At 35.1% G+C, this 13,413-nt stretch overlaps 1 protein-coding gene across 1 annotated transcript in view; it reads left to right on the forward strand.

Moving 5' to 3' along the window:
- The first annotated feature begins 3,302 nt into the window (after window positions 1–3,302).
- Window positions 3,303–13,413, forward strand: part of LOC125236253 (optomotor-blind protein) — a 175,967-nt gene continuing 165,856 nt past the window's right edge. Inside the window, 1 exon segment of the mRNA XM_048142943.1 lies at window positions 3,303–3,758. Within this exon segment, the coding sequence (XP_047998900.1) occupies window positions 3,439–3,758 (320 nt within the window). The 5' untranslated portion in view covers window positions 3,303–3,438.

Genomic DNA, 13,413 nt, shown 5'->3' on the forward strand with positions numbered 1-13,413 from the left:
CTCGTACATTGTTACGAGTATATAATTTAATGTTACAAAAACTTTCACTTCCCATTTTCAGTGACGAGAAAAGATGAAAAAAAATAGCAACTAGAGCAATTTTCACTCTGTTACGTTAATAACCTAATTTATTCACGCCGTTATGATATAACAAAGCATTTTTACTCACTTTAAGCGTTGTTTGAGAGCATTTACTCTAAGTGGCTCAACAATCTCTACATTGAGTACCCCGTTCAAATATTCGTAGAAAAAATTCTAAGAATTTCTAAGAGTAACTATGCCAAAACGATAGGCTGCGTAAGACTCAAGAAGAGTCTATTCGGAAAGAAGAGTTGTGGAATGTATGAGATTGAGGTTTTATACATTCCGTGACACCTTCTCTTTGACAACGACTCAAGTCGCTTATAGACTTAGACCCCGGATTGTTGTCGCGATGACGTCACAATAGGGTGATTTGGGGAGTAAATGGAACAGTATTAATTAATACGGATTTATTTAGATAAGATAAGATAAGAAATATCATATATTATAGTGTTGATGAATACGAAATTAAAAATATTTTAAGCGGGTTACTCACGTATTAAATCGATATAGCGTTCGACATGTTTCGGTTCAATTTCGAGAGCCTTTCTCAAGAGTAGCGACACCCCGCCTTTACATGTCGAGAGCGCGCGCGATTTTTAAATATGTATGAGTCTCACGGGAGTTATATAGTTAGAATACGAAATTGTTACTTTTTTTTTTGTATATTATTGCGAATCTTCCTATAAAAAATATCGACGTTGCTCTTTCGTTAACAGACTCTCCGTAACAGATCAATAGTTTTTCTAAATGACTTGCGGTTAGGCTACGTCTTCTAGTAAACAGTAGAAATTTAAGTTTTGCAGTTATATACCTACCAAAAAAATTATATTGATAAATTCACTGGGAATTTCTTTTATGAAAAAATTTAGGTATTTGGATGTACCGTAAATGAAATTATGTTTTTCTCTGGTAAAATTAATATACATTTTTATCTTATCTTATAATTTATGTATCATTTTGTTCTACCTGTCCATTTACTCCCCAAATCACCCTATTGTGACGTCATCGCGACAACAATCCGGGGTCTACTTATGAATATGCTTTTTTTAAAATTGGTACATTTCTTGTTAGGTCGAAACTTCAAAGGGCCACCCATACCCACTGAAAACCGATTTACGTGGGAAAAGTAAATTCGTAACCATGTCGATTTAAAACACTCCCTTCGGTCGTGTTTTAATTTATTGCCACGGGTTTCGAACTTCCTCCTTTTCGCACTTGACTTGTATCGTAATGTACTAACTATTACGTCAATGCTATAAAAGTAACACTGTGATATTATGAAATAAACAAAACAGCGTTTTGTGATGTAGGAAGTAGGTAGGTACCGGAAGCTAAAGGCTAGGTACTTGCCTCCTAGTCAAATCAGCTTCTTTTTAGGAACTGTCAAAACGAATGTGAACGACTTGCTAAACTGTGTTACTTTATATATTTCTACCTGACTTATTAAATAGAAATTGGATTTAAAATAACTTCTGTCCATATTTTTCTTATAATTATCTGATGCTTGATTTCGTGCATGGTATAAAATATTTTATTTTAACTACAGTCAAGTTCCCTATTGTTTGTTAAATTTACCTTTAATTTTGTTACGAAATTATACCTAGGTAATACAATCGTCTGCCATACCTAGATGCGAATTATTTATTTTGCAATAATAAATTATGTAAGTTATAAATGCGGCTTCAAACAAAGTCGTAACAATCGCAGCTAAAAAATTACCTACTTAAAAGTTAGAAAGTAATCCTATTTTAGTGTCATAAATATAAAGCTTTATATTCAAAGTACCCTAAGATATCGCAATTACCATGAAATCTAGGTAACGATTGTGTTAACTAAAACAAAAATACATCTTTTAACAAACTGGTCCTTCGAAGCGTATTAAACGACGATAAGCTTGCTCAAAAAATTTAAAAATTAACAATTATTTTATTGCCGCCAAGAAAAAAACTATAGTTATTTTTGTAACGGAAATTTTACATTGTTCAGTATATACAATTAACTCAATTAATTAGTTTAATAAAGATACGAGTAAAATAATCTGGTCGATTTAAAGTAAAAAGAATTATATAGGTATATAGATGGAGCAAGAGCATTCACCACATGCATCGTTTATTTTAAGGATTTTTTTACGAGCTAGGTAATATTTATATGCCTGTATGAAATTAATGAATTAGATTAAATGTCTAATTAGAAAAAAAGTACTATTTAAAGATTAATAGAGCCTCAGTCAAGTAAAATTATTACGATTATTTTTAACAGTAGGTAATATATTGAAAATTTAGTTTTCATCCCCCTCGTTTCCATAATGTGAACCTACTCAAAAAATGTAGTTAGGTAAAATATTTCATGAATTATAAAGAGGTAAAACAAGTACCTAAATGCAAATAAAAACGATGATGAAGGTACTAAAACTTGAACTATCCGTCTACTTTTAATTCTAAATATTTTGTATAAACCTATCTGTTTTTTGTAAGGTAAGTACCTAAATCGAATGCCAATGGGAATTTATAAAGTCTCGCAATATCAACTTAGAAACTGACACTTACAAAATTACATTTTCACGCAGAGGAAATATCTCAGCTATTTGGTTTTCAGTAAAATAATGGCGACGCAAAATTATAAAGTTTCTCAAAATCAACTTAGAAACTTACACTTATAAATATGCACGAAAAGGAAATTACTTATGAAATGGCCAAGTATTGAATGTACCAAATAAGTAGTACCTATGTAGGAACATCTTTAATTCCATATCATAAGGAAAAGATCACAATTGAATTGTTAGGTAGGTAATTGGTTGTTGTTTTGATAAGCGTGATTGTGGTCCGCCACAAAGACACCGGTGTTTGCTCAGGCCGGGCCCGCGGCAGCAGCCAGCACTAGACGCACAAAAGATACAGCGAGTAACGAGCTCAATTGATGAACGAACGGAAACGTGTCCAATTAGAAGGAGACGGCGGCGGTGGCGAGTGTAGTGTGGTGTAGTGTCGCCCCCGCGTATTAACGAGATTAGCGGCGCCCCGCGCCCGCCGCCGCCGCCCGCGCCGGTCGGCGCGCGAGGTGTGGCGGCGGCGGACACCTCGCCCGCGACGAAAAAACAACGCTCGTGGCGCCGCGGCCCCGCCTGCCTGCGCGCGGGGAGCCGCTCGGCGCGCCATTGGGCGGGCGCGCGGAGGGGTGTCGGAGCCGGCGCCGCCGGCGGCCAGTCGTTTGACGCCTGCCGCGCGAGCGGGTGTCGCCACGAGAGCGAGTGACGAGCGAGCCGCCGGCCGGTTATGGACGTTGCATGAGCGGCCGCGACCGCTGGAGCCGACGGGACCGCTGGAGCGCGCGCCGTGGGTCCCGGGCGGCGCGGGCATGCGCTTCGAGGGCACTGAGCGGCGCGACGCCGTCGCGTTCCACCCGCTGCTGGTGCCGCGACCGAGCGACTTCTCGGTATCGGCGCTGCTGACTGCGGGCGCGCTGCCGCCGCCGCCGTACCTGCCGGCAGCCCTGGCCGCCGCCGCCGCGCTGTCCGCGCCCTGCCCGCTGCTTAAACCGCCGCCTCCGCCTTACGCGCCTCTGCCACCGGACGACGACGGCGTCGTCGACGACCCGAAGGTGACGCTCGAGGGCAAGGACCTCTGGGAGAAGTTCCACAAGCTGGGCACCGAGATGGTGATCACCAAGAGTGGCAGGTCAGTACGGCCGTCGCGTACCCGTTGCTCGTTGTGATCGTGCCTTAACGTGTATCAGTGATGTGTGTGATATTGCAAATGAAACCGTCTAAGCGTTACACGTGTATCGAAGAGGTAGGGTAAGTAGCGAGTGGCTTAGGTTAGGCATCGAGAAGTTTTGTTTTGATCCGTCACAAGTTGAAAGCGCGGATTTGTTTATTTACAAACTGCCGGAACTACTTTGAAACTGATAAGAAACACTTACTTAACTAACTTTTGCGTTTAATAAAATCTATAGAAGAAAAAGTGCCGTAAAGTCGTCAGTTACTAAATAAAACAATTAGTTTTTTTTTTTAAATTAAAACCAATTCAAACTTGTCTAAAAAAACTAGTCTAGATTGATTTACATTAAATTATGCAACCGTTTACCTATTCTTTTGGCGGTTCTCTTTACGGTTTTTGTTTTTTTGTTATGATAATTATTAGTCAGGTTCTCAATTACTTGACCGACTTAAAAATATATTTTTTGCTCATAATTGATGAAACAATACAAGTTTTTGATATTCCCACTATTATGATTTTAAATCACTACAATGCATAAGCAATTTATAAATGATAGCATTTTTCTAAACTTGCAACGCAATTTTCACCAACTTCCATTCATCTAGCACATTAAAAACAAAAGATATACATTCCTCTTTAATTATATTATGAAATTAATACAAAAATAAATATGAAAACACGTTAAACAAATAAGAAATCAAACATAACCTAACATTAGTTATGCACGCCGTATGAAGTGCAAGCGGCGTCCGTGTTGACAGATGCATAGAGTAGGCGCTTTTTTTCGCCAAAACACTGCACCGACGGGACGTGGATTCGCATTAATTACTCTCTGAATTTAAAAATGTGTTTCGGATGCTGAGAATTTTGCACTAATTATGTTTTTTTGGGGACGAAATAGTCTATGCCGGTATATTTAACATTTTGTTATTTTGATTTTGGATTTTTCATCTGTTTCAAAACAAATGCATCGCTCTTAGACAAATATTAATGTTTATTTGTTTTAATTCTATACAAAGTAGGTAATAGGCTTCGAGTGCCTACCGATATAAATCATGATTTGATAAATAGAAACTAGTGGTGTAAAATTATAGAAGCTAACTAGAATTAAAACCGGTTTTGCGTTGATGAATTTATTATTGTTAGGCTAGGTTAGTACCGTTTGTACTAAAAAAAGTCATTTCTTATATTACAATATTATTGTAATTTTCTAAGTAGTGCCTACTTATAATTTATGTAACTTATGTTTTTACATTGTCACTGCTTATAATCTACCTACGTTAAATCTAAGTCGTGAGATATATTAATAAGAATCTTTGTTTTATGATAAAGACAATTTTTATGAAGCATCAAATACAACCCTTAAAAATGTGGTAATGTTGGTTAGTTTTTTTTTCCGCTGATGGGTTATATTTTCTTTGATTTGTTTGTCAATATTACTGAAGATAAATGAATAGGTAAGTTTCATCACGCATGCTCATAAAGTTTGTTAACGAATGTAACTTCGCGCTGCGCTGCTGAGTCAATAGTCATAAAAATATACGTCTTTATTTTTAGGGAAAATTGCTATTCCTGTATTTCGATAGTTTCATATCGAGTGTAGTTTTTGTACCTAGTTAGTATACGTAATACTAAAGGGCCCAATCTTTACTTAGGTATGAAAATATTATTATGATATATTATTTCGGGGAGTAGGTATGTAAGCAATGTCATTTACGAAATTAAGTAGGTACCTACCGACATATAAAATGTATATAGGGTATTTATTTGCCTGGAACAAAGTTATTTAATACATTAAAAAGTTTTTAAATACTTATTTCGGTATTAAGATAGGTATGCACTTAAACCAGTTAAAAACTTTTATAAAATGTTAACCGTTATTATACAATTACCCTTCAAATACCATTTAGCAAATACACATTGAATAATATAGATACATACGTAGATGTAGATATTTGTAGTACAAACACTTCAAGGGTGACGGTGCCAAATTTAGAGGGTAACGGAGATGAAAGAGCGGTGTTGCCAAAAAGAAAAAGTTTGTGAGAAAGAAAATAAAAGGGTTCGCAACGAATTTCCTCGAAAACGATATTTAGTTGACAGTGTCAATGCAAAAGGGTAAACTCTTACCTACAATTATTGTGATTCGGTGAAATTTACACGAATTTCAATTACAAAATAAGGGCTAAGAAATTATAACAGTTTATTTTAGAATCTATGATTTAAAAAGGCAAATAAAAAGTAAGCTTTTGTACAAGTATTTATTATCACGTTGCCGTCTATCGTATCAGTCTTATAGGTACATTCCTTATTAGATTTTAATGTATTCTCATAAGTTTGATTCAAATAAGAAATTTATGAAAACCCCGCAAATGTTTAGCAAATCATAATTGAATACTGATTCGAATTGCCCCACCACAAACACAAAAAAAAACATTTGAATTTTTTTTTTACTTTGCAAAAATGCCAATGTCTAACAAAATTGCCATTAGTCAGGTAAGTATATCTTTATTAATTAACATTGTAATTTCGTAAGTTGTGGCATGTTTAATTTCTAACAAAAACTTACAAAAATATTGCGTCGCTGAATAACCAAACTTTCCAGCATTTATTTCGCAATATAAAACTAACCGAATCAATGGGGAACGTTATTTCAGTTATCTTTTACAAGCAGTTATTATGATACAAATAACACGGTGAGCAGCAAGCCAGGAGACTGTAACCTACAATTTATCAATCGTGCTACCGAGCAGAATTCAATCTGGTTCGAAAATAGAGGTTCGTAACATGAGGCGATTTTTAGACCAAGAAAATTGGCAGCCTTGAAGTTGTTAATTAAAAGTTAAGTAGGTATATTGGACGACTTTTTTTTATTACTTACATTTTTTATTGGAAGTAAAAGTTATAAATTTGGAACTTTACTAAATTATGGAAGTTCAACTACTATAATCTTCGGTTCGAAATTGTGATTAAATATTTTCACCAACCGAATAACAACTATTTACAGTGAATTTGAATATTGAATTCCGAGATATTTCAATTAAAGAAAAAAAAAATTCATTTAAATGTAACAAAACATGAGGCAGATTGAATTACAGGAATCAATTCAAATTACGAATATCAATTTTAAATACTGACTATGGCTGTCATGGCGTTTTAGTGTAAAGTCGGTGTTTATGCATATCTTGCATAAATCTTGCATAAACACCGACTTTAAAAATTGTTAGGTAATAAAATGACTACGAAAATATGACGTTTCTAATAAGACTTCATCGTTAGAATTCTCTTGAAAAAAGATTAATTTTAAAAGAGCTAGATGTAAATCAAAACGCTTTACTATCATATTTTTATGGAAATATACGAACGATAAAAAGTACTTGTGAAGTATCCGTAACAAATACGAACGTTTCCGAGAAAATGAGGATTACTCACTACATCTGTGCTGCAACTTTAATACACTCATATATTTTTAATCCCAAAGGATGTTTTGATCATCGTATCGTTTACTATTTGCCCTGCGGTCCGATTATCCTTGCTTTACCCTATGTTATTATATAAACTTATAAAGTAACCTCGATAAAATTCTTACCTATTTAATTTATTTACTAACGTGATTAAGACATTACATGAATTATAATATATATTGGTAATTATTATTTACCTTAAACTACCAGTTACTGCGCATAAGGTAAAATCTGATTCATTTGCATGCAATTAAGTTATTTTATTGAAAATTATTATACGTTAAATGTGTAATGCATGTATCGTACTAGAATGGTAATTATTAAAATCGTTCAGGTCAAGTCATGCCAGAGATTTTTGCTAATCGTTTGCAAGGATAGTATTTATAAAAATGTATTTTTAAAGTTGTTAAAAAAAAATTGTTTTTTTAATTTGTACTTAAATATTTTGCACAACGCTAGCATTGCCATCCAACGTGGCAATGCGGCCAGCCTTCTGGGCACACTGCCCAGTAGCAGCGATTTTTGTGAGGTTATTTTATTTTATTTATATTATCTATTCTTATTTCTAAGTTTATTTATAGTTGTTGTATTGTTTGTTTTTCAATAAGCCTTTCCATAACTTGAAAAAAAATTGCATATCAACCCGATATACAAAATCTTTATAGTTCTCTGCTCCGATTTTTCCCGTACTACCTTCAGTCACTTCACATATCAACCCAATATTTCAAATGACCATAATTTTTATGCCCCGATTCTCCTAGGTCTACCCTCTATCACTCCTAGGCCCAACATTTATAAAATATAAGTCCCTGACAGCTTATCCCATTTTGTCTCTGATAGTGTTTATTTAGAAAGTCATATATTGCAGCACTTATTACTCTTTAGTATACCTATACGGTGCAATTTTTATATCAACACAAATGGCCCGATTCTCCTAGATCTACCCACTGTCACTCCTATGCCCAACATTTATAAAATATAAGTCCCTGTCCCTGACAGCTTATCCGTGTATCTGTAACAGTGTTTATTTAGCACGTGATACGACATTGCCCAGGGCTTATCACTGTTAATTATATCTCATTAACACATAACGAGAGCATTTTGTCACGCGAACTTATGTAACACGTAGCTACGAGTAGCTATTTTGACATTTGCTTGCGATGTTTTTCGGATTTTTTTTTCTTTTGGAGTCAATCAAGTCAAATTTGATTAATTAGAATAAAGTCAATATTCTAACGACTCAAAAATCAGTCTGACACTTGAGGAGGTAATACACGGACTGAAAATATCAAGGCATGAATGTCAAAAAAAATGTTTTAGCATTCGTGCATTGCAACCAATGTTTTTCGGATTTTTTTGTTGGTAACACGCAGTGGTAAAATTATATTCTATTAAAAACAAATTAACGATACAGAAAGTATATTTAAATGTGTATTCTTTGATGTTCCTTTTAATTAAGAGAAAGGTTATTTACCTAATTTATTGTACCGACTTATGGTTTTTTAAAGTTTTTGATGAGCATAAAGAGGAGAGGTAATTATAAAAATCGAATATTATCCTACCCTTTGACTTTTTTAGATTTACAGATATTTGGTACATTAAATAACTATTTCCCGGTTTTTTTTAAAGTTTGTAAAGAGGAGTACTAATTTAATTTTTCTAGTTATAGAGTTAATAATTGCACTTGATAGTTGTGACTTCGTATTATAAACCGGAAATATACACCAAGTCAAAAAATATTTTACTTTCTGTTAATTAGTTTAACTATTCCGAGTTATGGTGGTTTTGGGCTCTGAAAAGAAAGGAATAGGAAACATTTCGGGACTTCTTCATCAAGGTTCGAATTACCGAGGTTCCACTGCTATAGACATGTCACCTTGTCTAGGCTCTGACGAGATTCAATGAACGCTTCCATCATTATAGTCATTAGTCATCATCTGTAAGTGTTTCAGTTAGCCTGGTAATGCTTCTGGTCGTTACCAACATTACTAACACACGATTTGGTCATTATACTACAAATACAAAATAATAGAAGTAGGGTTTACAGGTTTTTTTATGACTTATAACTATGTAAAGCCTCCGCCACACATAAAGCGTTTTGATAGCGTAGCATTAGCGGAGCGCAATGATAGCGGTGCGCCGGACGAACGCTGGCGTTCCGCTCGCAATCCGCGCGCATTCCGCTCGCAATCCGCGCTCGTTAGTTCCCGACGGCGTCCGCTGGGCGCAACGCCAGCGTTCCTCCGGCGCACCGCTATCATTGCGCTCCGTAACGCTCCGCCTACGCTCTCAAAACGCGCATGTGTGGCCGAGCTTTAATAGGCCCACCTAGCAGACGACCAGTATAGTGAGATTATTGCAATTTCAATTTTGTGTCTGGTTTTGTAAATGTAAAAAAATTGTTCGTTATTAAGTTTTACTTTTATGTTTTTTTAATATTTGATACTTTTATCGGTCCTCGAGTCCTTACGTAATATGTTTGAACACAGGCAATTTAATGAAATGAGACTTCGAATGCAACTTCCAACTGACAGCGTTAAACGACATATAATATAACACTCAGTGTTGCCAACTCGGATGCCAGGAATATGCCAATGTTTGAAGTAAACTCTTGAACTTGTCCGAATTTCATGAGTTTATCTTTGCTTTTTTTCTGTAATTTGAGCTATTAGCAATGTAAAATGTTTAAAACAGTAAGAAGGCGGCAGTAACTAAACGCAAAAACGTAAGTCACTTGAAATAATGTTATTTTACAAAATTTTACTTTTTCTGCGCGGTGGGACACCACGCACTTTTTTTTGACAATAATTCCTTATAAAAGGTAAATAGACGCCTTAGCAATGGAGTAATTTTTGTAATTATTGATAAATGTGTTTATTCAATATTTTTAAAGTTAAGATAATAGTTGGGAGCAAACAGTGGAGATAATATTTTATGACACTGTTTACTTATTATCAATTAACTACTTGAAGCTGTGATAAAGCCTTTGGACCACCGTGACGAATATATTTAATTAACTATTTTTCCACATGACAAACAAATATTTTTGTCAAAACTAAAACTATCAGATCAGAATACACGTCTAAAATTATACAGTGTGTAAAAGCTATAAGGGCGAATCTCTTGACGGTGGTGAGTATAGTACATAAGAAATGTAATTACCTAACTTTTATTCAAAATGGGGTCATTTTGAATAGTAATGTAATGTACGCAAACACACTCGCGTTAAACGCTCATTGACAGTTGTCATTGCGTGTTATCGCAACCTTGTTTACAGTACCTCTACATTGCTGCTAAGAAAAGGGGGGTGAAAAAGAGTAACTCAAAGACACCCACCTCTCATTTAATGATAACACTAATGAATACATGCCAAGTTTCATTTATCGTCCGTATTACGTTTACACGCTGTATATTACGTGAAACAATCAGACTGTAATAGGTAATCACATTATAAAGATACGTGTTACAATATTTGATTAAGTAAATTATATTATAGGTTAGCAGATAATTTATGTGAGTTTCAATTTTTATTGATCAGTGACTCTAACTAAAGACCAATTTACATTTTTTATTAGTTTTGTAACTGAGCGTACCTACTGTAGTTTCCACTAAGCTATGACTATTATCATTACTGGCTAATTTAAACAAAAAATTATGTAAATAGGTACAAAACCTTGCAATTATATGCGTAAGAAATTATTCATATAAATAAATAAATAATAAATAAATATTATAGGACATTCTTACACAGATTGACTGAGGCCCACGGTAAGCTCAAGAAGGCTTGTGTTGTGGGTACTCAGACAACGATATATATAATATATAAATACTTATATACATAGAAAACATCCATGACTCAGGAACAAATATCTGTGCTCATCACACAAATAAATGCCCTTACCGGGATTTGAACCCGGGACCGCGGCGCAGCAGGCAGGGTCACTACTGACTGCGCCAGACCGGTCGTCAAATATATATATGATTTCAGAAATGATTTTTTAAATCTAGGTACATGTTCAAAGAAATAGGCATATATATTATCTACTTATCAAAACATAGAAACTATTTATACATAATAGAAACGATTATAGTTACCTGGTAAAATGACTCGATCGAGGTTTCATAGTTTTTATAGTACGAACAATTATCATCTGTAAAACAATGGTAATTTATTACTATCCATGTCCATATATAAATTAATATGTATTGTAATTATTATAAGGTTTTAACACACTGTATGCTAGTTGAAATATCGAGTAGAAAAATAAGAAATGCATAGAATATTCCATGATTGAAAATGATTTTTTTTATGTAATCTTTTATGTGTTATGCCTATATCATGATAAAGATACTTATATGCGGTTCTATTATGAATAAATTATTTGTATTTATAACTTAGGCAGCGTCCCCACATAGGCGTCGCGTGTCTCGCGGCGCGCAACGTACGGAGATGTCCGTCGCGCTCTACATGCGTCTTATGAGTGTGGATGGTCCCTTAAAATTTCCTGTGAGTGATATTTTCTGATCGTACACCTATAGCCCCTATAGGTACTATTCAAAATCCCAATTACCCTTACATATTCAGAAATGTTTCGAAATGTTGCAGAAATCTTACTTTAAGTCTAGAGTCTGTCTAATGAAAGTTGATCAAAGTATTTTTTTAAATTGCAACTCTGCATGTCATATCATCTTTTGTCATAAAATGTCAGTGTGACTGTCAATTTAACGAATTTCGGTAAAAGTTAACAGCGTAATCTATAAATAATAATGAATGAAACCATAAAAACTAGTACAATAAGTGCTGAAAATAAATTAGAAATAATAAAAATCATCATTATTCATCAAATAAAAAAAAAAACAATGTGTTGCTCAATTTTTTTTAAATTGCCACGTTTTTGCGGGATCAACTTGCATTAGCCAGACTCGAGGAATACTGTTGGTGTGCACAATCTCTACCACTACATTGCTAGCAAATCTCAATTACCAATACACGCAATACCAATGTATATGCTAAGTCTTGGATGCGTAACGAGTGTCCGCGCGTGAAATGCCCGTCTGTTGTCTATGGAACTAATTAATTGCCAGTCCGCATGCCAGTGGTGGATTCGACAATTATTGGCAGTGTAGTGGCACTATTGGAAGAAAATTGATAAGAAAATCTTTAGAATTGTAGGTAAAGTGCAAGTCATGTAGATGTATACTTTTTTTTAAACTTAGAATACCATAGTTGTAATTTTGCCTAATTTTTCATAGGTGCGTGATATACCCGTCTGTTGTCTATGGAACTAATTATTTGCCAGTCCGCATGCCAGTGGTGGATTCGACAATTAGTGGCGGTATAGTGGCACTATTGGAAGAAAATTGGTACTGGAGCTGTCACTAGCAAAAGTGCAATGCATGTATTTTTCACAAAAGTTACCAACGACATAATTAGTATCAAAGATTTATATTGAGGACGGGACCTACTTATACATAGACAAGGATACTATAAAAAAGTGTGCATATTCTTGCGAAAGTTTACATGAGCACAGACGTAAGTGTCATAAGTAGTAAATTCTGGACATTTGAAACTGTAGGAAAAGTTAGAATTTTACCTCAGTAGGTATAACATCACACGGGGAAAAAGGGGTTAAAACTTCATAATAACTTTATTAACAATAAATTCAGAATTGCCTGCAAATTTTAATATCGTGTTGTCACACTATACTATTTCTTAAAAAAGAAAAACAGCAAAAAACATCTAACCCGCTCTTCATAGGTTTTCAATAACCTAAAAAGTGACCGCAAAATCCGCAGATTGTTTACATGTGAGGCCCCGCCCACAACATGGCGGACAAATTAAAGTTAATGGCTAGTCTAGGCCGGACTAATGGAGCCACCGTCTTTGGGGAGCCTAGGCTTCGCAGCAGGCACTTTGTCTGTCTGATTCACACTTGCATTTCTAAGTGTAGTGTTTATCTGTGTATGTAATAGTCTAAGGAGTACAAGTATCCGTCACGCTCTGACCAGTATGGCAGTGTGAAAGTGACAGATGTCTTATCCACGTCGATGAGTGATAAAATTGCAAGCATGATAGGAAAAATAAATACGTCAACCCCCGTTCCAAATTCAAAATTGACCGTTCCAAACCGCACTAGAATATTCCAGTA

Source organism: Leguminivora glycinivorella, chromosome 19 (assembly GCF_023078275.1).
Source record: "Leguminivora glycinivorella isolate SPB_JAAS2020 chromosome 19, LegGlyc_1.1, whole genome shotgun sequence".
Lineage (NCBI taxonomy): Eukaryota > Metazoa > Arthropoda > Insecta > Lepidoptera > Tortricidae > Leguminivora > Leguminivora glycinivorella.